The sequence below is a fragment of the Serinus canaria genome, chromosome 3, assembly GCF_022539315.1.
Source record: "Serinus canaria isolate serCan28SL12 chromosome 3, serCan2020, whole genome shotgun sequence".
Taxonomy (NCBI): Eukaryota; Metazoa; Chordata; class Aves; order Passeriformes; family Fringillidae; genus Serinus; species Serinus canaria.
Window position 1 is genome coordinate 24,125,392 of NC_066316.1, and position 27,894 is coordinate 24,153,285.

The 27,894-nt window shown below is 37.7% G+C and overlaps 1 protein-coding gene across 6 annotated transcripts in view; it reads left to right on the plus strand.

The window, feature by feature from the left end:
- The window catches only part of EML4 (EMAP like 4), a 147,194-nt gene that overhangs the window by 69,823 nt on the left and 49,477 nt on the right, over window positions 1–27,894 (plus strand). For 4 of the 6 annotated variants that reach the window (XM_050972127.1, XM_030235379.2, XM_018915046.3 and 1 more), the window contains exons 2-5: window positions 8,685–8,867; window positions 19,369–19,498; window positions 24,470–24,643; window positions 26,760–26,888. In XM_050972127.1, coding sequence (XP_050828084.1) covers window positions 8,685–8,867; window positions 19,369–19,498; window positions 24,470–24,643; window positions 26,760–26,888 — 616 coding nt within the window. The remainder of the gene's footprint in view (window positions 1–8,684; window positions 8,868–19,368; window positions 19,499–24,469; window positions 24,644–26,759; window positions 26,889–27,894) is intronic. The other 2 variants (XM_018915057.3, XM_018915066.3) reach the window with 1 other exon arrangement.

Consider the following 27,894-nt stretch of genomic DNA (forward strand, 5'->3'; position numbering starts at 1 on the left):
GCTTAAATTTTGAAAAAAAATTCTAAACATATAGACACTTCTTTGAGCATGAATTAGCACCATCACTCTGACAAAAGCAGTTAAAAAATAAGTGGTACAGGGTCGAGGGAGCAGTGCAGAGAGCAATGGAGAATCTGAGATTACTGTGAGTGCTCTTTTTTTCTCTCTTTTTCCCCTCCTTCCTCTGCCCTCCTTTCCATTTACAAGCCTCCACACCAACTTGCTTGCCTGCCACATAACCTCTGGTACCTGTCTGTGCAAATGAGTTTGCACAGTACTCCAGGAAAACCAGTGTTTCAGATGGTTCCATGTTTCTCTGTGACCTCTGTGCATTCACTGGGCTTTGTGATGTTTTGGATAGCAGTACTTTTGTCTGAGCCTGACTGTGGTTATCATCATTCATTGTGTTGGGCAGATAGTGATAATTAATGCTGCCATCTTTTTGTAGATTTGTGCATTAAGGACATAAGGTTAAAGAAAAACGTTCCAAGTGAGAAGTCAGACTGAACTTAAAAGTCAGAATTAGGGTTGTCCTTCAAAACTATATTGAAATCATATAAGTAGTAAGATGCATGGAGGTCATAGTCTCTTCCAAGTAAGAACTTTGAAAAGGTGATTCTTCCTCTAATAGCAGTTGGTTGGTGTTTTGAGTTAACTTTATTTTCTTTTTGTGTCTCTCATTTTTATAGGAAGGCTCTTAATCTTACTTCTTGAGAAATTGCATGCATTTAAACACTGACCTTGCTACAGCACTTAGGGTACAGCCCACAAGTGTTAATTAACCTTTAGGCAGTGTGGGATGATGAATTTAATTTCATTTAACAGATGAAGAGTGTCGTTAAAAAGAGATTAAGGTCAAAAGTATCTGCTAATTACCTAATTTTCTAATTAAGTAGCTGCCTAATTTGAAATTAGAAAAGCTTGTTTGTCAAAGTGCATAGGAAGGACTGCCCTGTACATGTCAAAGCCTGATTGCTCCTGGTGGGTTTACCTGTGGGAGCTGAGCACTTTTCCTCACTGAGGTCTGGTGTTTTCGGGTAGGCACAGCAAGCAGACTCCTGCAGTGAGGCTTTGGGGGAATGCAGGAGAGATGCTTTCCTGTTCTTGGTGTCCTGCTGTGGCCACAATGGAGCCCCACTAAGTGACTGGCTTTGTCTCTGTCCTGCAGGGCTAAAGCTGGTTGAGTTTCTCCATAGGGTGGCTTGGGTGCCACTTGCTTTTGATGCAGGGAGCTGAATGGTGGCTGAGCCCTTGGTGAAGAAGGAGACTTTTGAATGTGTTCACTCTTCAGCATATGAAAGGTTGTTTTCTTAGAAAATTTTAGCTAGATCAGTTTGGGCATTAGGGAGGATGGGGATTAACCTACAGCGTTTCTTGCTCACTTAATTTGTTACTTTTAAGTTAGCATTTTAGAATGGAAGTGTTCTAACACTTGTTGCGCAATATGAAATATTTCCAGTGAAGGAATACTAATCTATGTGTGCTAAAGTGTTAATGCATGTATAACTTAGAGTAGAGCAGTTTATTGCTGCTGTCTCTGGTTTCTGTGTGAATTTCCAAGTCTCTGTGTTAGGAAAGATGCCCCCTGCCCCTCTCCTTACTGTGACATGAAAATGGGGTGGCACCAAATATTGATAAGAGCTTGGGGTGGCTGGGATAGCTGCTGAGCCATTTATATGGGGGATCCCAGGTGGGTGCCCATAGCTACTGTGGATTCTGTCTGTGGGGTGTAGAGGTCACTGATTTGTAGCAGAAGCAGTATTTTGGAAGGGGAAGGGCTTGTCTTGCAGGTTCAAGGCCAAGCATTGAAGAGCAATATCAGGAGTATCAGGAGGCAGGCAATGTTAGGGGAAGAAAAGTACTTTAAAACCACAAGGCTTTTTAAGCAGTGGGTGGGGAAAAACCCTTAAGAGTAAGAATGGTCTTACTCTTGAGATGCATCTCAGTGGAGGTGGAGCTGATAAGAAGTATGCAGTTGGGGAAGGATATGAGGCATAATTATCTGCCTCTTCAAATAATCAAATGGATACCTGTGTCAAATATGAGAAATGTCTGCAAGTGTTCTGTTTTTGCAGTCTGCCTATCAAAGCTAGTATCAGCAAGTATGAAATATAAAATTTTTGTGCCCAGTAAGTTATACAGTTACTGGAAACTTAGGCAAGCAGAGCACTCATGTTGATCAAATATGGTATGGGTGGGGCTGTGCCCTGTGAATCTCATGCTGATGTATTTCTAGATTATCTGTATTAAAACGGAGTGTTTGCAGCAGCAGATACACAAGCTTATTAAAAAATATTTCTATTTTCTGTAATTTGTTGTTATTATTGGGTTGTTTTTGTCAGGGTGTTTTTGAGTCATCTTTTGATCTTTCTCCTTCCTTGGTTTTTTTGTCTCAGGAAAATAAAAATATTTGAGAGCCTATGTGCACAAATCTGCCTAGCATATACAAGTAGAGCTACTAATTGTTAGATATAAAGTGGTAAATCATCTTATGTGTTAGAATAACTCTTTCAAATAAAGTTGCTTGAAAACATGGATCATGTTCTTTATAATGTAATGATGCAGGCTCACAGACATGAGCTTGCTTCAAACTGACCATAAAGCAGTCCGCAATACCAAAGGCCAGTAGCAACTGTTGTGCTGCAGAATATTCATTGGCTTCAGCAAAATAATCTCATGGATCATCTACAGAAAAATAAAATACTGCTTGCTGTGGACTTGTGATCAAAATGCTTTGTGTAATGGCTAGTGTAGAGTAATATATCTTTTTTTAATTGTTATCAACTACTTGTAGGGGATAAAATTAGATGGGTGTATGAAACATGAAAAAAAATCTCACGAGCTGTGCAAGGAAGACAGTCTGGTTGATGTGATGGTCCTCGTGCAGCACCAATCCTGAGCAAATAAGTGGAGTGTGACAATGTGTCCTTCCTGAAAACCTAAAGAAATGTCTTTGAAGGAGACAAATTTAACGTTTAGCTAGTGTTCAAAATGTTAATATACTGTACTGTCTACAGTCAGTGACTTACCTGTACCTATCTCAGAACATCTGCATTGGTATTCTAAAAAGAAAATAAAGAATTTACACTTGTGTCACCAGTAACAAGAGTGAGATCAAGAAGTGCCTTGGTTTTAATTTGGTGCAGGAAAACTGGGAGCTTAGGGGAAAGAATGAAAAACTAGCAAAGGAAGCCAAAGAAATGTAAGGTTAAAAAGCCAGAGTCTTGCACTTGCAGGAAGGGAGAGCTGGGGAGAACTTCCCACTCCACTTCCATGCCATTAGCTCTAGGTTCTAGGATAATGCAGTGTCGTTTGGGTTGTGGGGGAGCTCTTTGAATCCTCTGTGTTCATGTTGTGTGCTTTAATTACTATTCTTGGATTCTTTCCATGAGTCACATCCTTTACAGAACTGAGATAATTTGTGCATGTGCTGGCATTTGGAGGAGATACTGTGAGCAAAAACTATGGAGCCTTAATTCTACTTTTTTTGTTATTGTTGTTGTTGAAAATTCTGAATTACACGCACGGAACAAAATTCTCGATTGTTGCACCTTTTATAAGCTACTCTTAAGACAGATGATCTGCAGAAAACTGCAGAGAGTTTTCTTTCTCATAATGCATAGGAAAAATAAATTTGTCTGGTATCTCTCTGGAAATCTAAGCCTCATCCAGAGTCAAATTTTTCAGTGCTCTTTAGAAAAAAATTGGAAGTTATACAAATACATACTTTCCCTCAAACATGAGCAGATCATGGTCCTCATGAGAAAAGGTTTCTTGGGGACAGTTATCTCCTGCAATTGTCAGCCAGATCTTTATACCAGTCTCAGTAATTTCTGTTCCTTTTCCCTAATAAAATACTCTTACCACTCAGGGCAAAATACAGAAAATGCAGTGGGTGCCTTACCAGCCAGGGATTTAAAATTACCTGTGGTTTATGTAGCTTTATTGGATAAAACTTAGGATTTTCCACCCCGTGGTTTAAATTTCCATGGGCTGGAGTTTGTAGGATTTGTTTTTCTGAAATGCTGCTTATGTCTAAAATGAATTCCTTACTTAGATTTAGTCAAAGCTGGGAGGAATTGACTCAGAGGGGTGATAATGGATGCTCTGGATTTGTTGAGGGGGCCCATAATAGATGGTTCAGTAGTAATTTTTTTTTTTTTTTCAAATGTAACCAGTTCAACATTCTCCTAGGCAGCAAATGATGACGGGTGATGCTGTTCAAATGCTGGTACCCTCACATGCCTGCTAGATGAAATGTGAGGAGTGATATGTGGTTTGGAAGGTTTGTTAAGCACCATCGCTATGTCCTGGATACTGGTTTTGGGCTCCTGGCCCAGGCTAAGGGGCAGTTTGAATTGCTGCCTTGTTGGATCTGCTAGGAGTGGTTTGATGCCTGTGGCTGTGAGGAGCTCCACACAGTGGAACCTGTCTGTTCAGTGCTGTTCATTGACCATGAGAAATGAACCCTCATTTTTAGAGTCATCCCTGTGTCTCATGAGTTCTGAATACAAGCATCCCATGTATATCCCTTCTTACTCCAAAAGAAAGGGAAAAATTGATACTTTCCTAGCAAAAATTAAAAAATCAAACTGATGAACTGTGACAAATAACAGCACATCTTATTTTGGAAGTTGTAGTACTGTATGGTTAGACCTAGCATGTTTTTGCTGTCATTTGAATGCCAGTACTCTTACCTTAAACCACTTTTTAAGACTGAAATATTTTAGATTCATATCTATGTGGATGTCTCCTCACTACTGCCAGTGAACTCTGTAGATGGTGCCTTTTTTCCACACTGGATCTTGTTCCCAGTATGTCCCTTAAAGGCATAAGTCATAAACAGCCTAGAAAACATGACCAGCACATCAGAAATGGAGACGTTTGCTTATAATAAGAATAACCAGATAACTAAAAAGGTATTTGTAAAATGGATCAAATGAATGAATCAATAATTGACTGCATTTACAAATTACTTGTTCTATTTGCCTAACTGGTTTCCCTTTTAAAATAAATTTCCCTCTGGTTTAATAGAAGAAGAGCAGCTTATGGAAAGCCTGGATAGATGCATGTCTATGTCAGCACAAGGGAAAGGACAGATTTTCAGGAGTGGGAGAAGAGGAAGGGAGGAGATGGAATTTTGCTTCCTATTGACTGACTTTGTTCTTGCATAAGAGCTGTTTCCTCTCTGAAGGAGGAGGGCATGTCCTTGAAGGAAGGGTTGTTTTTTTTTTTTTTTTTTTGCTTGAACTTATTTTGAAGTAGTTCTTTCGATTATAAAATATGTTTTAAATGAAAGAGAAATCTGGAAGATACTTTGAAAACTTTTGTGAAGAAAAGGTGTAATTGTGCAGATTTGTCAGAATGATCTCATGGATTCCAGCTTTGTTTGCTTTTAGGGCATCTTCTTTTAAGATAATCCCTGCTGAGTTACTTTTCAAGACACTGCCAAGAAGGGCATGTTGGAATTCTGATGAATATTTGCTGTAATGGGTGAGATATTTGGGTTGGGAATTATTAGTTTTAATTCTCTAATAGCTGCCAAGGTAATATATGGTTGTCATCACTTGAAGCAGACTCTGCTTCTGTAGAATGATAATGAACAATGAAACGTCTTCCAAGTGTGCTACTGTATTCTTTGATCAACCAAATTAGTCTTGATTTCCCAGTGATATCCTTGTCCTCCAGCTTCTTTCAGTGTCTCCTGTGTGTCCTGTGCCTTCTCTGCAATGCAAGGCAGCCGCTGGTGGTTTGGAGCCTCCAGTTGTACAACAGGGCACGTTGCTTTGCCTGGTTTGGAATCAGCTGAGTGGCTTAACCTTCTTGGCCTGCTCCTCCTGTCCCATTTCCATTTCTGACAAGCTGTTGGGTTGAAGTTGAGTTTGAGGGTCCTTCTGCCTGTCTGTGCTGTGCCAAGGCTTGAGCCTCCCCAGCGCAGCTCCCTGAGGAGCACATTGGTCAGCTCCTCTGCCGTCTCATCGGAGGTGTTGAGGAGGTCAGAGTATTGCAGCTCACCCTCGCAGGGCTGTTGTTCTTCCAAGTTCTAATAGTGACATAACTGTGCCTTTGGGAGCTGCAGCAGCCAGCTAAGGTGGCTGTAGCACCACAATTTTGGGGTGCTGGGGTTCAACAGCAGCAGTCTGCTCAATGTTAGTAGTTCATGGGAAGTAAAGGTGTCCAGGGACGTGCAGAGCATTTGCTTCTGTGCTCATCAGAGAGACCGATCAGCAGTGGAGCCTTTTCTGGTTTGGTAATTACTCTTGTTTGGACTCTACACAGGGAGCACAGTAATATTTGGCTTCTAAAATGATGATTTGACATAGCTACTTATTCCTTTTGCAAGTGTTTTATAGTGATCTGCTGTATGTTTATGCAGCCTGGGAATGTATCCATAATTTATCCATTATAGTGGATAATATCTATTAATTAAAGACTTTGGCCAACAAAAAAGAAAAAAAACTAAGTTGGGAGGAGTTTTCCCCCTTTTTTTCCCCCCCTCCTCTTTTTTTAAGGAAATGTCAAGCTGCTTTTTTCTGTTTGGACTGCTACTCAGTGTAAGACAAGTTAAAAAGTTTATAATATTTTGCAAACAGTTGTTCTCTGGAGTGTTCATTCTGTCTGGTCCACTGCAGCTAATATTTGCACGATAGTAGAAATATGAATTATATGATATTTTAAGTCCATGTGCTTTCCTGAAGTAAAAGCTTTTCTTCATGGATTAATGTTCATTTGCTTTCGTTCCTTTTTGTATGCCACATAGGTGTGTATGCATGTAGGAACTTTTCCCAGCTCCTTAAAACAGATGGGGGTTTATGTTTTAAACATGAAGGTTCTAATAAAAGAATCTTACACAGCCCTTCTCAACCTGGGTTAGGTGTCACAGATCTGTGTTTGTAAAGTCCTGCTGAGAGAGCATTGGATGTGCTGGGCTGTGGAGTTATTAAAATCAATTTTCTGCATATAGGGAGGTACAGTTATGGATGGGGGGATTAAAGGTCTTTTTGTTGAGTCCTAATCTGTTGACTCTGGGTCTTGATTTGATTATGTACCTAATTAATTAATTAATTCCCCTGCAGTTCTTTTCATCAGCCAGAATGATGAAAAGTACTATCCATGATGTGTACACTTCTGCTTTTGCATTAACCAAATAGTGAACTAAAACAATATGCAAAACTGTCATTTAAGGGTTTATTTAGGATTATTATTTTAACCTTTAATGTTCTTTATCAATAATAATTTTTGATACATTTCATTACTAAAGGGTTTTTAGGGTTTTTTACTAATTAATTGTAGGAATTCTGTTTGTATTGTGAAAGTATTAATTATGATGCTTTATTTTGGTTGATTCAATTCTTGGTCATTCAGTAGTGACTATTGTGTTTTAACTGAGTGGAAGTTAGCATTAAACTCCTTAATCTCTTCCATAATGAATTCATTGGAGGAATTTGACTTAGTATTTCTTTTGTTTATATATATTTTGTATGTGCCCATATGCAAATATTTCAAAGATTAAGGCTTTCTTTTAGGGAAAATCAAAGTATTAGGATTGTGGCTTATATTAACCTTTTGTTCTTTGTCTAAGATTAGTGAAAACTAAAGTTTAGAGTGTGTCAAATCAGAGTAATAATACCAGCTATTTACATTTAAATTTGCTGTAATTATTTTGTAGAATATGAACCTAAGTGAACTATAGAATACAGGTGATTTTTTGTAAAGCTATATTAGAAGTTCCTTACTGAGTTTTTAGGAAGCCTTAAACAGGATGGGTAAGGAATTCAGTACCTTGTGATTGAGTAACATTCTTTCAGGGTTTTTTTTTTTTTTTTAAGTGATTGGCCTATGATTTATTAGAACAGCCAAATACAGAAATCTGTTATGTGTTATTTTGGCTTGGCAGAAATAATGCAAAGAACTGTCAAAGGCAAAGAGTAAGCAGAAGCTGTAATTTCCTTTTTACCACTGAAGAATAGATTTGGCTGGGTTAGGCCTTCAATGCTAATCTATCTCTGTGTGGCCAAACAGATTTTTGGAACCTTTTTTAGTGCATTTATTTTTTCTTCGCTTCAGGCCAAGTGTTATAAGGTTGTATGTTTTTTGGCACATCCAGGGTGGTGATGTTAAAAAAGTTAAAGAGAAGGAATTGAAATTAAGAAGTCTGATCTAGACCATTTAAATTGAGATTGCTGCTTGATGCAATTAGGTCATTGTTAACAGTACTTGTATGTTCAACTGTGGAATTTTTTTTTAACTTTGAAACTTGCTTTAATATTAAGAGTTAAAGTTAAAATTCTTCAACAGTTCCACAACAGTGTTGTTGCAGAATTTTACCACAGTTTTATACCTTTTTGGTTAATTTAGTTGGTTGTTTAAATAAGGTTAATTTCAGTCTTCCTTCTACTTGTGAGCATGTTTTTCACAGGAAGCACATTCTCTTGTGGTTTTGATAGATCCACACTCTTTAAGCCTTCTGTCTTAGCTAATGATTAGTAATGATTTCTGTCTTGAAGCATTAATTTGATGTTTGCCGTAATATCCGTTCCTTATTTGCCTGAACATGTTTGTTAGAATGTCTTCAGTATTTCAGAATGATGGGACAGATGTGCTGTACATGCCTCTTTCTGTGGCTTTTAATTCAGAACAAAGCATTTCAGTGGCTCTTTCTGCTCTGCTTTTCCCCTGTACAGATGACAGCATCTCGGCTGCCAGCACCTCCGATGTCCAGGACCGTCTTTCAGCCCTGGAGCTGAGAGTGCAGCAACAAGAGGATGAAATCACCGTGCTAAAAGCAGCCTTGGCTGATGTGCTCAGGCGTCTTGCTATCTCTGAAGACCATGTAGCTTCTGTGAGAAAATCAGCACCAAGTAAAGGTAAGGCCAAATTTGGTAAACTCTTCCTAGAATCAGGCTGTGTTATCATGTCAGAATGTTCTCCATTGGTCACTTGTTTTTTCCCTTTTCTGTCTCATTTGGGAAGGCCGATCTATTTTGAGCTGGAGGGGTTAGGTTTATAATAGTGGCTTAAATATATACAGCAAAGAGATATCTGAAATATGCTTGGTAACAATTTTATGGTCTTGATACCCCTAAAAATTTTCATTTCTTCTTGCTGAAAGGTTCCTGTTTTAATTTCAGTGGTGGAACGTTAACCTGCCACTGGAGGTTCTGGGCTTATGGACGGTTTTGAGTCTCAGGTTTGACTTTGCCTGGAAAGTGCATATTAGAGACCACATTTTCTCTTGCTTCTAAATTATAACCAAAACAAAAGCCAAAATACATTGCCACCAAATAAGAAGGCTTTCTGAATGTAGTTATTTTTTGTTCCAGTATAGAGATAACTCACCACCAGTAGATCTCATGAAGGAAATGACCATGTAGCAGCAATATCTCGTTTGGTTAGTCACTAGTAACTTTTATATTGTAGCACTGATATATGTAGGATTGCTTAAAAATAAAGAAACTAGATACTTTTTGTACTAATTTTTATATGCTTCACCCCCATCCCCCATGGACATTTCATTTTGTATTCTGGAGAAGTATTTGAATTTAATTTTGAACTTACTCCAACTTAAAGTTGTGTATTTGAAGAGAATTATGGCTGTGTATGTTTCTGGTGTATATCAGGTCTCTGATTATATAAAAGATTCAGTCATATTTCAAATAAATCACAGTTTTAATTCACCATAATTGCATGTAACCACATCATACCATGCAGCATAGAGACCTCTGGGATCAATCCCTGTGTGAGTGTTGCAGTGCACTAATTGCACCGGTGCCAGTATAACACTGAAGTGATACAATGTAGCCTGTGCTTGTTTGGGTGACCGCTTCATATAGGCTGAAAATGCTGAAAGTTTGAATTATTTTAGATGTGGCAGAGGGATCAAATTCCTTAATTAAGTGTTTTTGCAGTCTCTCTGCCAGATGGAAGGAAGTCACGATGCTTAACTGGCTTGGGCTCTGAATCCTGCCATTCTCTCTTGCTTGCTAAATGGTAGACTGTTGTCATCTCTGCTTATAAATGCAGCTTTTATCTATTTGGTTTACATGTCTGGTCTCATTGAGATTGAAGCTTCTTTTTCCAACTCTTTTTAAATATAGCTTTAGTAGATATTTTTACAAATTCACTCTGCTGTCTGCTGTCCATTATAAGAAAATGTCCAAGTGAAAAACTGTGTGCACCATAGTGCCTTATTCTTCCTGTTTAAATGCAGAGGAGCTGGGATGTGCCCAAACATGGCTAAAAACCTTTGGCTTGGAGCATAAACCCTGCAAACTTTGTGTACAGGCAGGGCAGGCTTCCTGTGTTCTGCAAAATGCCTTGGGGCTATCTCCTTTCTGGGGGTCTTGGGACCATACTCAGTTCTCTAGGTCCATTTGTTTGATGAGAAATAAACTCATTATTTTGGGGAGACAGAGCAGAGGGAGGGTGGAATGTCTTCAGTTTGGTCATATCTCTACAAATGACTGGCAGCAGCATGGAACTGTGAAAAAAGATATGGGAACAGGGACAGATATATCCATGTATGATCTAATTCACTGAACTTAAATGAATTATCACTAATTGGCACTGTATTTAATTGGTGATGGATGTGTTCCCATTGTGTTCAGTTACACCATACCACCAGACAACACATTAACTTCACTGTTAATCATGAAATCAGCTGTATATAAAATTCACAGAAGAAAATGCTTACATACAGAGACTGGAATTTTAAGAGACTAAATTTAGACTTGAAGCATAAACTTGGGATTAAAACAAGTTCATACATTGCTTTTTGCAACAGCCTAGGTTCTACTTTTCATGTCTGTATTTTAAATTTTTTCAATGGCCAAAAAACTCTTGAAATGTTTTAACAGAGAAAAATGTGTAATTTCTTTGAATAAGTAGTATTAGAGGATGATCTGAATTGCCATTAAAAAATAATACTCAAAGAAGTAATTGTTAGGTTTTCTTTAAAGTATTATGCATGCATATAATAGACTCTTACTAGTCAAGTCATGATTGCTGCAAAGGTAACTGTATTCCTCCAAAACTCATTTTGGTGTTTGTGATCCTGTCAAGAATCTAGATTTCTGCATTACAATAATTGCACCTTCATGTAAAATATTATAAGTAAATTGTCTTTAAAAATAAATGCTGAGGCTTTCAATCACAGAAGTATTTTTCTCTGCAGCAGCCCTTAAATACATACTGACATAAATAATGAGTAAAGAGAATAGATGTGTATATGTCCTTCTGCATACACGGGGAGAGATGTGTTTAATCTGAAGTAAGGCAACACAATGAGATAAATACTTTTAAAACAAACTGAACTCAACAAGAATAATAGTACCAGAAAACGCCATCCTCAGTCTTTCCATCAAATAAAGGAAGTTTAATACAAGGTGATTACTAACCTAGTTTGAAGGGTGGCTCTTCTACTTATTGCTGAAATGTCTTTTAAAACTTCTCCATTTTTTTTCTTGTTGCCACCTCAGCAGTGTCTATGAAGATACATTTTTTACAGGCTGAAAATAAGTGTTGTGAGCATACAGTGAATCACACTGAAAGGGACAAATCCATCCTGATCATTTTTCACTGATTTTTCGTGTCCTGAAGTTGATGGCTTGACTTAGTGAAAAAAGTGGTCTCCTCATCCTTTGTCTGGTTTGTCTGCCTGACACATCTGGTGATCTAATTCTGTTTCTAATTTCCTTTATTTTAGATTGACAGATTGAATCAGTAGCTAAAGATAAAGTTTTTTGCATTATCCTTTAAATATTTGTTTTTCCCTTTTCCCCTACATTTTGTCACATGCTTATTTTGAGCTTAGTCCAGTCTGCAGAGAAAAAATTCATGTGTTTTTTTTCATAGATTTTTTATTTCTAACTCAAGGGTTCTCAGTCAGGAAGCTGCTACCTAGGATCTTATGTGTAAAGCTCTGTCCAAGAAGCAAAAGGCTCTTCATTCAGGGATTTGTGAACTGTAGAAGATAAGATAAAGGGCAAGAATTTTTAGGCACCTTAGTGTCTCCTGGTAAAGGATGTAGTGGAGAGATTGTGTAAGGAAAATACCTCTAGTAGGGATTGCAGCAGGGTTAGCACTTGTCTGTATTTCACAGTGAAAAGCTGGCTGGGACTACTTGCACATAAATTCCCAATGCCAAGTTATTCTAAATTGAGCAAATCTTTTCAATATAAAAAGATTGTGATAGTGCTTCTCCATCTCTGCATGCAGCTCAGAATAACTACACAAAGGAGAAATTACCAGGTCCAAAGATAGTGTTGAGGGTTAGAAATGAGAAAAGGCTTGGGAAGGGATCCTGTCCCCAGCAGCTATGGGGCTTGTTAGGATCATAGTGTGGGGGTGAGTTTATGGGTTTCATTTCTTTTGTTTCTCCCTTTCTTTTCTTTTCAAATAGATGGCTTGGTAAGAGGAATTTCTTTGGTGGGAAATTATTTGCATTTGGCAGCTCTGCACTCTTGTTGCCACATGCCTCTGCTGTTGATGCATGATTGATGCTGTTAGCATTCACAAAAAGTTCCAAAAACAAAGATTACCTGGACACTGAAGAAAAGGAAAGCATAAAGCAGTCTGGTACTTGTGGCTGCCAGCAAGATAGATTGGCTCACAGCTGGTGCCTGGTAAACCCATTAAAATCTTCCAGGGTGTCAAAATGTGTGTAACAGGAGAATTCATCCCTCAGGCTCTGGGTGTGCAGACAAGTTTGTGGCACACTATGGCACCAGTGAAATATCTCAGGCTAATCATTTCACTGGAGTATGAGCTTGTGCCTGAAAAAGTATATCTGATGTCTGCCTGCAGAGAAACAAAGAGTTCATGTCCTTTTTCTGGACTCAGAAATAATGAGGAGGCTTGACAAAGGTTAAACCTTTGGAGGAATATTTCCTATTGCTTGCACAGGAATATTGATATTAAGTAACTCATATGCAAATTCAACTCAGAAAGTGGAACTGGAATAGTGAATGGCAGTTTGCAGAGAGGGTTTCCCGTGACAGTGAGGAGTGGCAAAGTGAGAGGCATTTTATTTTACTTGAAGCAGTGATCTTGGAGACCTGGAAAATCAGGTATGTACTAGGAATGAGGTTGGTAGGGGTTTTTTAACATATATTTTTCTTTCCTTTGTGCAGTGGGGTTTTATAAGAGGAGCCCATTGAGTTTTCCTTCTTTTCCTGCTCCCCTCTCTTGTATGAAATAGTATATGTATCTTATTGCACTCATGTAAGCAGAGTACTTCTTCAGATGTAATTTTTTACCTTATCTCAACAGTGGTTTCATTTCACTAACATGAAGTAATTTGGTTTTATGTTAACAAAAATTGACTTTTCAGGTGTTCAGCAAGCTTCATTAACAAAAGCACAAGACAGATTTGAGTTTTGTTTTTTTAGTCTTTGCACTATTCAATAAACAGAGTTATTCTAATAGCTCATCATGTGTTTATGTTGTCTAATCAGTAAATGTTAAAGAAACAGAAAATAGAAGTATGCATAGGAAAATGCTGTATGGTAGTGGTAGGATATAGGTTCTTATTCACAATATTAAAACTAGCCTGGCAAGCTTGTATGTGGGTCATTTTACTCATGGGGATAGTCCTATTGAAGTCTGCAGGCTGCATGCTCACATAACAAATAATGATACTCTCGAGGTCTTAATGCATTTCCCAGGGATTGGTTTTAGTGCCATCTGTTCTTTCTGCATTTCTTACAATTTTTTCCTATCTTCTGCTCTGACTTACTGAATACTTTGTTTTCTTCTGTTACACTTACCTTTCTGATGTTCTTTGTATATTTTTCTTTATTTAAAAAATTTTTATCTAGAGGGCTGTAATGCACTGAGGGTCACTAACCAGCTAAACCAAGTTTAGGATGGAGAAGTGAAGAACAAAGTTCAGAGGGGTTTTTTTTAATTCTGTAACGTAATAATCTTGTTCATTGTAGAGGAATATTTTCAGCTGTGGTGATAAGTATCCTTATTCTTTTTCCATATGCTTCTTACAGTTTTGGGTATGTTTTGTGCATTTGTGTACTTCTTTTAGAGCAGTGTCAGCAAATTTCCTTGAGTGGTACTCTGCTGTTCTCCATGATGCTTCTCAAACTAAGAATTGTAATGTTGGAAGAGTTCAGTCTTGCCACTTAACTTTTTGAAATGAAAACTCCTTATTTATAACACTTGAGGGCTCTTTCATCATGTTTGCCAGAGTCTATCAAATTGTTTCAAATTACCATAGTTAAAATTTTCTTTCCTTGTCTTAGAATTAGCTCATTTGGTGATTGGTTGAGCAGCTAGATGGTGCCTCTGGGAAAGTATAGCAAAATAAGATAGAAAGGAGAAGGAAAAGGGCTGTGTGATTTGAATAAGCAATTGGCCAAACAAGTCTTTCAGTTTCCTGCAGCATGTTTTAAAATGCCTACCTCTAACACCTGAAAAATTAGTTGTATATCCCTATGAGGATCATTTGAAGTTGGAAATATATGAGTTAAGTCACCATTTATAAAAATCTAAAAATAAATATTTAATTACTCTTAACATCTCAGTTAGTTTATCTACCTACTAGGAGAGATGCCCTTGGAGCTCAAGTTGTTGGTGCATTAGCTATGCACTCTCAAACTGCTGCTTATTAGCATGCCTTTATTTGGATAGTTCTTTTCCTTTTATTAGGAAATTACAAATAATGTGTGTTTTATAGCTGTCTGTTGAAATTTGTTAAGTTGGGCTTCCATTAAAAAAATATAAAAAAGAATGTTTATTTTTTCAGCTTGTTGTAATTACTGTAATAAAGTTTTTTGAAAGTTAGTTGTCTTAAAGTTTGATTATTAAGCAAGAAGAAGCAAACCCATAGTTAGAGAACTGAACTATTGATCCTGATTTGTTCTGTTCATTATTTGAGATCTAATATCTCACTCTGATCTGTCTTCATGTGATAAAAGAGGAGGACACTTTTTCAGCCTAAGAAGTTTTAATCAGAATTTGACTCTTAGTATTTAAGTGAAGTAGTTGAATAAAACAGAATACTGAAGAAAATATTTCCCTACCCTTCAGAATGCAGTACTCTCTTTGAAAAGAGTTTTGGGGCTCCCAGGCTGTTTCTTTGCTATCATCTTCCATGGGCTGAGGGACTTGACATCCTTTGAAAGCAGAGCCAGGACTAGAATTAGCTGCTTTTATACAATTCATTGTAACACCTTGAACCAAGTCTAAGATTTGTCGTAATTTCTATTGATTTTGATGTTGTTCTATTAGGAAGGAAGTGCAGATAAAATCTTATGTTCTGCTATACTTACAGCTATTTCTGTCTGTTTTTCCACAGCTCACTCTGTGGGCTCTCTGGAGATTTACACACACTGTACATTTGTTTAGTAAGAGTACTAAATTGGTTTTCTGTCCTTCCAGGCAGAAAACTCCATGGCTTGTAATATATTTATAATCTAGAAGTCTTTGTCACATTTTGCTGAAAGTAGTTCAAGATTGTTGAAGGATTTGGTGTTGTATGCCTCAATGGGGGGGAAAAAAAAGAAAAATCTTCCTTCAAAAATCAATTTTTTTTTTTTTAGGTAAGGTGTCATTTCTTGAGCTTTTTCTTTTAAATCCACTTAAATTAAGTGGCCAGAGAAGTAACTTAAATGTAGCTGCAGGTACTTATTCTAAATTGAAATTACCTGAAGAAGAGAAACGAGTGTTTGGTTTCTTCTTGTAAAAAAGACAGTTTTCCTGTCAGAATATTAGAAAATACAAAGATATTGAGGAAATTGCTTCAGCAAATCTATTAGATAACAGCATCAACTACATTTTAATGTAAAATATTCTAAGTTTTGGATTTGGGAAGAAAAGTGAGTTACTATTTGATTCTTAGCTCCAGCACCTTGTAAGTATGTTTGGAGGAAAAAGCTATCATGTTATCACAGGACACACATTTTCAAACTTACCACTCTCAGCTTGGCTTCATTTTTCCCCCAGATAGGTAATCAAGGCTGATAAAGAATGGGAAATAGATTTTTGGTTTATTGTGGTCTGTTTTTTCTAATCCTACTTATCTTTCATTCACACATTTGTATACTTGACAAATGTTAATAAAATGTTTCTTTTGAACTCTACAGATACTATTCTATGAAAATTATCAGAACAGAGATGAATCTGTCCCATAAAAGACGTTTTTACCACTTTGATCTCTGACAATTTGGCTTTAATCCTGGTCACCATACACTGCCTTTCATTCTACTTTCAGTTTACATCTGGCTTTTGTTCCAAACTAGCAGATTAAGCTCAGTGCTATTCAGTCTGAAAAATTTCAGACTGCTTATGCTAGCAGGTGGTGAATGACATGATACTGGCAGAGGTGTGCAGCCCAGTGCTGGGAGAGCTCAGTTGCTTCAGTGTATTGATCTGGAATTTGTGTTCTCCTGCCACTTCATTATTTCCAGGTCTCTGAAGCAAAAGCTCTTGATATTGTGGAGGATTATCTCTGCAGTGAAGGCTATAGTGTTGTTAATTTTTGTCATCTTTTGACTGCAGATATGCCATGGTAGAAGTCATCAAGAGAGATGTGTGGTTTGGACTGGTGGGTCAGCTTCCTTGCACTTCTGACACAGCTGGGAGGATCCCCCTTGTGTGTCTGTCAGTAGCCAGGTTTCACTGCCTGGGATGTGCACAGGACTTAAAACTCTCCTTTCCTTTTCATGATTTAAAATATAAATGCATTTTCTTATAATTGCAGATGATTAATTGAATTTTTTCTTCCCTTTAAATATAGGTATTCTAAAGTCACTTTTTGATTTTCTAATTAACATGCAGTATATAGAGAATTTGGAAGGGGTGTTTGTTTAGAGTGGGGTTTGGGGATTTCTGTTTGTTGAGGGGATTTTTGCTGCTTTTTTAGCTATTTTACACATCGAATGGGGCACACTGACCAAGATTTTGTTCTGGAGTATAAGAAAGCCTCATATATTTCTGACTCTTGAAAAAAAATTGTCACTGCAGTTTTTAATCTGTGTTATGTTTAATTGTTAATCATTTTACAAAAAATGGTTTTTACTTCAACTCAAAAATCTTGATCTCAAATGTGATTTTGCATGTCACGTGTTGACATTTAGAAGTACTTTGCTCATCTACCATCAATACCCACCTTACTGGAAAACCATCCCAAAGCTGCTGTCTGGATCCCTTTTTTTATCATTATTGTGTTCATCATTGCATGGAGCAGTGCATATTCCTGTCATGAGTTCATACTGATGTAGAGTTTTATTTGTAATCAATTTTGTTCCTGGATATAATTTCCATAGTGTCCCTGGACACTTTCCATACCTAATAGGGGGAATTGTTCTATATGTAACCAATAAAAAAAAAACAAAAAAACCAAAAAAAGCCCAGTGTGCTCCTTTGCACTCTGAGAGTGTGTTCCCCATGTTAGTAAGTTCCTGTGCCCTGTCTGTAGCCCTGTTGTCCTTTACACGTCCCACTGAGTGCCTTACCCACCGTGCTGGGAATTACTGCTGATTCTCCTGATTCACGTTTCTGGAAAGCCATGCTGGAGCTGGTGGGAGAGACATTAATCTGTTACAATGGGCAGACAGAGATGTTAAGGTCATATAAAGTTCAAGAGTGAATCATAGGCCTTGATATTATGCATCTCCACAAAGAAGATGACTTACTTTGTCACTGAAAATAAAAGAAGCTAATTTATAGGCTTCTACAGCAAATGTGCTTTCTAAGCTCATGCGCTTTTGTTCTTGAGTCTGAATTACACGGGGTAAAAAAATCTCTTGAGCTTCAGAGGTGTTATGCAGTATAATAAAATCTAAAACAAAATTTGTATTTGTTTCAGAATGTTTGTTGCAAATAAAACAGTCTGTAAAAAGTACCACTTGGATGGAATCATACCAAATTGACTTATACAGAGTTTAGGAAGAGCAATGATCTTTGAAGTGTTTTTGGATTTTAAGTGTGTGTTTACTTTCTTCAGACTTTTTATTCTCATTTCTGTCTGGGATATTCCACGTGCTCCTTTCAGCTTTCCTGATCTGAATTTCAGATGTGATCACACGCTGCTTGGTGCATTTGAAGCACTGTTTGGTTTGTGTTGGCCAGCCCATTTCTGCATTCATCCAAATAGTTCTGACATCTAATATTCCCTTGATGGGTATCTCATGTATATAATGTGGTAGTTTAAAGTAAGAATCAATTTGCCTCTCAACCTGCTTGAAAGAGCTGTAGTGTTCAAATGAGGCATCTGTGTGAGTTTGTCCTCTGTGCACAGAACTGTCGATTCTCCCCAACTGCTGTTTTACTCTTTGCTCTTATCTTCAATGTGTGGCCTCATGCCTTATCTATCTCACACTATTTGAGGCCTGCCACTAACACAGACCTGTTATTTTTCTGTCAGTCGTGTCCTCTGTGTTTATTGCTGAAGTCAGAGTGACAACCCTATATGAGATGCAATAGAAGTTTGCTGTCTGTGAAATGGGCATGTGACACAGAGGGCTCAAAAGTGACCACTGATTTTTGGAGGCTTAATGTGAGATTAGCCCAGGAATCTTTATCAGGGCATGTTATACTTTAGAAGGGAAAAGTAGAAGTCTAGCACTTTAAAGGAGGAAGGGGCAAAATTCCGCTCCAAGTAATACCTTGGAAACAAAACAGGCACACAAAAAGAGAGACACAGTTAGTGGGAAAGGATGAAACATTAGGTTTAAATAAAATGCCTTGAATTTCACTGGCATTCTGTGGAAGAGTCAGGTCTGGGAGCTAATTGCCAGGCTAGTGTTCAGCTCTGAAAATAGAAGAGCCTTTGATCCCTCTTGTCTTCCTTGCAATCCCCTCCCACATTCACTGCATAGTTTTAAACTTCTGCAATGAGTGAAGTGGGCATCTGACAGACAACAGCCTTCTTCGCATACAGGCTCTTCATTTGTCCCTGGGGGAGTCTGTAATGCTCACTGGATGTGGCAGATGTTCTACAGAGTGGGCAGTTTCAGAAACTTAATAGCTATACCATTGGGCATGTCCTGAAAGGTATTTTAAGATGGAAGGGGCAGCTGAAATGAAACTGAAAATCTTGATTTTTTTTTTTTTTAATTTTTTTTTGACTGTTTAGAAACACAACCCTTAAATAACTTAATAATTCTGTCATGACATCATAGCAGTAGAGGAACTGACCTATGTCACCTCTGCTCTTGCCTGCCTTAGTAGTCCAGGTTTCCGCAGTTCCAGGTGCTTAGGTTAAGGTTTCATGAATATATGTCACTGGATGTTTGTCCTGAATGCTCAGGCTGCTGCTGTGTGATACCAAGTCCACAAGTGAGAGCTTTTTGTTGTTCTTGTGGACCTTTGGATGTAGCTGCAAAACTTTACATTCTGTAATATTGCTTTTTCTAGGTCAGCCAAGCCTCCGAGAAGCTATCTCGATGTCATGTATAACTAACGGGAGTACAGGAAACAGGAAAACAAGCCACAGTTCATCTGTGTCTGTTGCCAGAAAAGAAACACTTTCATCTGCTGCTAAAAGGTATCCAAACTGTTATTGAACTTCAGATTTTTATATATTAAAAAAATCTCAAAACTAAACAGACCAAGAGTTTGAGTTTTGTCTCTGCACAACACTCGGCAGAGCTGCCTGAAGTCTAGTAAGGCACAAGTAAACTTTGTGAGATTTACCATGTTGTTGGGCTGTGTACAGAAGAGTTCTAAAAAGAATTCAAAAATGGAGAGTATTTCTGTGGTGTGTAGTGTCCAAAATGAATTCTCACTAAGGGAATAGGAAAATGTATTTCCAGTACAAATGGAAAATTTTTCCTTCTGGTATTCATATGTGCTTTTTTTGTTGTTTTTTTGTTCCCCCTCCTTCCTTCCCTCAAGGAAATTAAAGGGCAAAACTGACTTCATTGTCTGGAGTGTAAACAGTAGGCAATAGCAAAATAACTATGAGACAATAGTAAATTGTGTAAGGTAAAGGTTTACATTTTTGGGTAGAAAATCTAACCCAAAATATGGCTACTTAGTCCCTATAAAAAATATCTGTATCAGATGTCAAATGTGAAGAAATTACATTGCTTGAGTGATTTGGAAGTTAAATGAGCTAGGAACAAAACAGTAGTGGGTTTCCTCCATGTAATACTTTCAGCTTCATACAGTAAATGAACATTTTGCTTAACTGTTTTTCTGTGAGTCTGTTAGTGATTGCATGGCTTCTTCAGCAGTAGGTTTTGTACCCATTCTTGTTTGTTGTGAAGAACAAGCTGCCAGATATAGCCACGGGGCAGAGAATACTCTAATGTGTAACTGTGGTAAGTTATGTGAACAAATTCTTGGCCTCTGTAGAGTACTCTGGTAGCTCCAGTAGCTGGTTTATCTTCTAGTGTGGATGTAAATATTGTGCTGTACAGCAAGACAGGGAAATGATATACTTCAGGGAATAAAAATGCAAGCAAATATCAACTGTATGAGAACAAACCAGAAGAAGCTTTAGTGCCCTTAGGAATTTGGAAAGCAAGGGTAGTGCCCCACTCTTTGCTCTTCTCCACTCTAGCATTGCATACCTTTCTTTTTATTGAATTCTTGCATTTACTTTTCAACAATAAATCAGACAGCGATCAGTGTATGTCTCTATCTGGTGCAACAGGCACAGGGACAAAAGACATTGCTGCAGGAAGGTATTTCTTAGTTAGCACTTTTCCATTAATCTTAGCCCTGTGGCTCTTGGCACTTTGATGAGAGCCAGTCCGGTTCCTGTGGTGTTCAGCTTGCATTTGTGCTGAATCACCTGCTTGATTCATTGGCTGCTCAACACTTGACTACATAAGAAGAGCAGAGTGGAGTGGCTGGCATCCCTTTCATCTGAGTTAAGGTCTTTAAAAGGAGACCAGGGTAGGCCAAAAGAGAAAACCTTCATGTGCAGAGGGCAGCTCTCCCTGGGTGCCTGAATAACTATCTAGGGGAGGTCTTGGTGGTTCCAGTGCAGCTGAAGACATGGCTCCCTTCATGAGTCTTAGAAAGGCTTAGGAAGGTTCTTTTTCCAGGAGTTCCTTTCACTGTCATGTCTTTATTACTTAAATTTGTTTGGTGTTTGGAAGAAACAAAGTTGCCCTTTTGTAGAATTACCAGCTCAAGAAAGGGGAAAGGAAAGGCAAGTAAATGTCAATAGTAGTCCCATCTGCCTACAAAGGCAAAGTAACCATGTTTATTTCTAACACTTGTGTTGAAAAGGAGGGAGGCCAAAGGAGACTGGAATGTTTCACCCTACCTTATCCAGGCCTTTCTTCAGGCTGTAGCTTGAACTAGTGCAGCAGGTGGACAAGGTCATCTGTTGATAGAGAATTAACCTTTAGGTTCTATAAAGACCCCATAGCCTGCCTAGGACTTTTCATGTTCTAAGAGTGTGCAGCCATACATCTAGCCAAAATATCAGAAGGCCTACTTGTGTCCAAACTTTAATTGATCTTGAAGTTTAGTGTGTGAATTTCTTCTATGAATGAGCAGTTTCATTTCCTGGACTGTTTAATCTTGTCCTATGAACCTGAACATTGAGACCATGGATTGAGACTTGCCTCAGTAGCTCCACAGCAGCAGGATGTCTTATTTCAGCAATGGCATGCTAAAATACCTGCAATCACTAAAAACAGAGCCCAGGAATGTTCTCTGAACAGCAGGTAGGTGATGTCCCATTAGCAGAGATGGAGTCATGGATGTGTTGAGAAAATTTCAACCCTGTAGGTTGTACCGGAAACAGGTTTATACTTTGTACAAACAAAAACCAACCAAACAATCACTGTCAGGACCTGTTGGATCATTTTCCTTAAGACTAAACATGCTTCTGAAAACAGCATCTGATAACAATAGTCTTGATGTTTCAGAGTGACCACTATCCACAGTAGATGCCAGTGTGTTGTGGTCCAAAGGATCAAACACTGTACTGAAAAACCAGGACAGATAGTAATAGCTGTCAACTGCTCACTTGTAGAATGAAGAAATGCCTCATCAGATTGGGTTTTGGAAAGAATTTTTGGATGCATTAAATGACTGCTTCCCAGAACAACTAGTCTTTAGAAACCCACAGGAAAAGATGCTGGTTTTAATTTGATTTCAGCAGTTACACAAGACCTACTAGAAGAGGTATTAGTGGGAGAGCCACTCTGTACTAGCCAGTCATAATACAATTAAGCTAAAGATTTTAGCAGAAGTGAGCAAACCAAATAAATTCAGAGCAAAGATATTCAGTACTCAGACTGCCACATTTCTGCATTATTTCCTTCCAAATGAAAATGCCAGTCACAAAAGAAGCCTTCTTGCAACCTGGTGGTAGATAAAAGCACTTTGTTGGGATCCAAATGTATCTTGTGCTACAATCCAGAGTGTAACCAGAGTGGTCCAGTGATTCTCATGGCCCAACAAAAAAATTAAGGAGTGAACCTCATGGCAAAGAAGTGAAATGGATAATGCAGAGTGACAAGCTCAGTGAAGACATTCCCGTGCCAAATCTGTGGTTTCTAGGAGACAGATCTGACGAGTTTGTGTAGGAACACAGAAAATATGAGACTGAACTGATAAAATTGATGATATGCTGCTCTCAGCAGGTGGCATTCACCTGAGCCTGCTGGAGGAGTGCAGAGGTGAATTGCAGAATTGCTGATGTGTCACTGTTCAATAGGACATTATAAAAGGGGTGTGTACCTGTCATAGTAGGAATAGAGAGGACTTCTGTTTTCTTCAGTGAAAAGAGATTCAGAGAATTTATTTCACTATACTGCATTTCTAGCAACAGAATGCAGAAAGATTAAGTGTAGTGTGCTTTGCATCCAGCGATACAAGCTACCTATTCTGATTAAAAATAATAATAAATTTCTGTGCTACCAGTTAATTAAGGATTTTGGCTATAAATTATTAATCAAAACCCCACAGTTCTTCAAGCTTTGTTCTCTGTGATCACATATATGCACTCAAGGAATATGAAAGCTCTTTGTTTTGTTTTCATCTGTATTTTTTTGAAAAGAAAATGTCACTCTGGTGGATTATATTGACATTTTAAACTAGATAGTCTGTTTTACAGTAGAAATCCTGAATGATCCTTACAGATTTGTCTGGGTTTCATATTCATGTTTTGACCTGTTTTTCAATGCATCTCTTCTCTGAAAGCGGTTGGAAAAGTTGAACTCCTGTAAGCCTTGGGGGCTTTGTCTCAGTGGTAGATGACACAATATAACTGAAATAACTAAAGAAGCCAAAAAACAAAAAAAGTTCCAAAGAATGATGTGTTAAAATTGGGTGCCCATTTTTTATTAATTTATTTTGAATGATCCTTTACTGTTTTGGGCAAAGGTAAATGGAAATACAAATAATTATGGTAATGCAAGTGTTCAAGGTCGGGGGGAAATTGTTGTGAGGGAAGAAAATTTGGATTCTTATGTTCAGAAAGATACTCTTTCTTTTTTACTTTGCAGGTTACTTTGACCCTAAGAGAAAAATCTTTCTATGACATTTTTAGCTGTTGTTTGTATCTTGCTTTATTTATTCACTGAGAAATCTATCTTGTAAGATTTCATTTTTTTACCTCAAAAAAGAAATAGGCCATGCACTTGATGGTACTCTTCTCTTTCAGGTCACAGTGTTGTTTGTGTGATTCAATATATTATAAAGTATGTGACTTCATAGAAGAGCCTTTTAATTAATCTTTCTGTTTACCCAGCAAATATTTGGTTTGGTTCTTAATAGATTTAAGGTTGGTAATGATATGTGTTTAAATCTGTTTCAAATGTTAAACTAATACAGCACTATGTAAATAAAGATGTGTTCTTGGTTGTCGTGGCTGAAAGCATTAAAGAAGTGGCAGGACAATCTGATATTAGTCAACTACAGATCAAAACAGCCAGGAGTTTTCAGGGATGATTTCCTTTGAACTCTGGTGCAGCCAAGGAGAGCCCAGAGCCCAGCACCAGCATTCCAGGGCTTTGGTGGCAGCTCAAAGACAGTGGCATGTATGTCCACAGATTCAGGGCTTACACTAATGGCAGACAGCACAAGTCACAGTCCTGCCTTGACTTGCACTGAACCTTGGCTGGCAGCACAAGGTGGTCATTGAGCTCTGAAGCAGAGGATGGTTTCTTCCTGAGGGACAGCAGGTTTGTGGAGCATCAATTTGTGTCAGCTTTGAAGGCTGTAGGGAAACCTGTGAATGAAGGACACACTCAAATCAAAGTTGTATTAATTTTAAAATCATAGTTAATGTAGTACAACTGAAATATGTAAATAATCTTCCGTGTCTCCCTGACTCTTTTTTATTGTTGGAACTAGTGGGTAAACCTTATTTCAGCAAAATGCTAACATGAAGAGATTGAGTAAATAATCAAGGTGTTCTTTTGGTGGTTGTTTATAGTAAGTTGTTAAATGCCACTCCCATCTTTTCACAGAGGACATTTTCTCCCACCTTGCTAATTTATTTGCTTGTTCTCTTTTTTCCCTCCCTATGTTACACTTTCTTTTACAGCGGTACAGAAAAAAAGAAGGAAAAACCTCCAGGACAAAAAGAAAAAAAAGAGGACTCTCATTCTAATGATCAAAGTGCACAAAATCAAGCATCACCTTCTCCCCAGCCCTCCTCACAGACTCTCCAAACACACAGGCAAACTCCAGAAAGCAAGAGTTCTGCTCCAGCTAAAAGGTTTCCACAGTACAGAAGTAGAAATTACTGTAATGATACTGAGTTCATAGTTGACAACAAGTCATGTGAAAGAGTTCTAACCTCATGATCAAGCTAAAGTGTGATACTTTTTCTGCTAGAGGAGATGCATTCAATATGCATTGCAGCAGAACAAATACATAGAAATGAATGTCTTTCTTTGAATCTCTTTTTAAGATTACAGGGGTTTTTTTATTCTCAGATTAAAATCCTTATTTTAATAATAGATTACCTCTAATCAGCCATGATTGTAAAATATTTAATAATCACTCTGACTTGATTCTTCTCAAATACACTTCATAGATTTTGTCTGACATAGCTGAATTATGGAGTGTATTTTCCACATGGCCATTATTATGTCTCATATCAGTATTTTTTAAATACTAGTATCATTGCAACCCTTTTTTCAGAAATTTTTACTCTCAAATTATTCTCTAAAGTGACTGCAGTTCTCTTTTTGTTGGTGTATTTTTTAATGCATGGCCCTTCCCTTTTAAACTCCTGCTAGGTTGCAGGATGGCTTACTTTCATTCTTTACATGAGTGAAGTTCTGGTTTTATACCCAGATCATAGAACTAATTGACTTGAGTAAATGCAGTAATTGATTTAGGATTGTCTTTTAATTTCCTACTAATTTTTTGTGGGAATTAGGCACAGGGAAAAAAAAAAAGGTACATTTTATAGATTGCATTTTGAAGTCAAGAAAATGGCTTTTAAGATTTGGATTGTAGCTTATGAGTTTTAAGCTATGCAGATCACCTGGCATAGTTTATTTTTGTTTTGTCTTGTTTTTTTTTATTCATTGTCACCATACTGTTTTGGAAGGTGTACATTTTTTTTATTACTCTCTGGCACTTAGAGACTGAAACAAAATGTAAATTAAATTTATTACTCTGAAATTTACCCATTTGGTTCACAAGATTGTTGTCTTGCATCGCTTGAATTCACAGCTCTTATAAATATTTAAACTTCCACTTGACTGGTGCATGTTGTAACACTCCATAAAGGCTCTGTCTCCATGTCTTGCACAAACCTGTGAGTTGTCTGAAGCTGAACTTTGCAGCCTGTTGTTCTCTTGCCTGGTATCTCCCTGTAAAGATGTCTGAAGTCTTGCTTACTAATCTTTTGCAGTGTGGGGAAAAAATAATTGCCTTTTTCAGTCTCCTAAGGGTTTTAACTTGATTTGGTTAACTTGTTTGTCACAGGACCTTTGAGCCTCTTGAGGTGCTGTAGAAGGAGCTTGCCATTTCTAAGGTTGCATTTCAGGACTTAACTCCTGCAAAAAGCATTTCTGACAGGATGAAGTGTGATACTATTAGCAGGACATATGCAAACTCTAAATCAGCTGGGTGAAGGATAATTTGGGCTAGGTAACTTTTTGAGCATGTATTCTGTGATTTAGGCACAAGTGAAAATATTGAACTAGTGACTGCAAAATTTGCAAGTTCCCATTAGTGTAAATTGGCTGCAATAAGATTGCTGAAAAATTACATCCAAATTCATGGATTTAATTGTCTGTAGTATCAGGCCAAACTTAGCTTGTCTTACTCGTCCAAGAGGTTTGCAGACATCTGTTTCAAAAAGGTTAAAGCCATTAATGTGATTTAGTATTTGCTAACTGCAAAGCTTCTGTATGAAACTTTAATCTGATAGAACTGTTCTGCCTCAAAAATCAATGAGCTAAAGCTGGTGAACAGTTAATCAGGGAATATAATTACATTGTTATCTACTTAATTGGTTTTTTAAATATAGTTTATTCTTTAAGGATTATATACTTAGCCTCTTTTTTTCCACTACTCTAATTTGTTAGTGATGTAGTAATGAAGTATAGACTTACTTTGTTCAAGTCTTTATGTAAGAGCATTTGGAAATGAAAAAGAATAGATAAAACATGTAGCAATTGTCTTGCTCAATTGTTTTCATTCATCCAGTTAGAACTTTTTGACTAATCTTTTTTCCCTGTTTCATGCTGCAGCTTGAAGGAAGATCTAGCTCTGCTTTTGTCTCCTGCTGCTTGATCTGTCCATTTGCATACGAGTTCCAGTTATTGTTACACTATTATCTTGCAATTGTAAAACTTTTTTTTTATTTCTTCTAGCATAAAGAAGTCCTTGACCATTGAAAAAGCTCACAGTGCTTGGGAGAGTTCAGATGACAGTCGTAACAAACTGATGAGAGTAGCATCAACGTCTAAGTTAATATCAAAAGTGGCAAAGAATGCAGACAAGTATGTATTGGTTTGGTTCATAAAAGCAAGAGAACTTGAGAGTCAAAATATTAAGAAATGCTGCAGTTCTAGTGGACTTACTGGTGTATGTGCTAGGACCTTTTGCATCTTTGTTTTTACTATGAGTACTTACATAACTTGCCAGTTGGGTGCTCCAGGTGCCCATGGTATTTTAAGATTATTATAAATTATTTCTTGTGTAAATATGTTTTAATATTGCCTATTTGGATTAGCAGAATTATGACATTTTATGGCTTAATGCCAGTAATGTGGAACTTCCAGCTTCCTTTTTTTTCCTAATTAAAGCTGATTTGAAAACGCAAGTGTATTTCCTTGGAGTCAGTTTCTGGATTTCACATAGGACATGTTTCCAAAGTAGACTGTCATAGTAGGAATATACTTTTATGATTTCAATAGGTCTCTCAGTTTAACTGTTTAGCAGGTTCCTGGTTGCACATTCTAGATGACAGGCAGGGATCTTTTTTCAGTGTCTCCTTCAGCAGGTGATGTGCTGTAGCCAACCATTCCTCTCACGCCCTTCCTCAGCAGCAGGTTTTCTTGGTCTGTGGTCTCCAGTCAGTGCCTCTGGGGGTGAACAGCACAGAGTACTTACTCCTGCTCCTGTCAGCACAGGGCCAAGAGTTTGCTTTTTGCTGTAGCCTCACACTGTTGACCCCTATTGTGACCCACTCTTGTCCTCAGTACTCTCTGCCATTTGCATTTACCACTTTGTATTCACACACCTAATTTCTTTTTTTGACTTTGTTGAAATTTTGCTGAAATTGTGTTGATTTTTTGACTGATCCTTCTCCTATTTGCCAATATCCCGCCAGTGTACTGGCAGATTCTTCCAGCTGGATGTTGTCTGCAGATTCTTAGATCTGCTCATTAATTTTCATGCTAATAGCCCTTAACTGGTCCAAGGCAGAACCACCTGAAAACCCATCCCATTCTGAAATAAAGCACTTCAGACCTTTCAGGGTAATTGCCAGTTTTTTATGGTTAT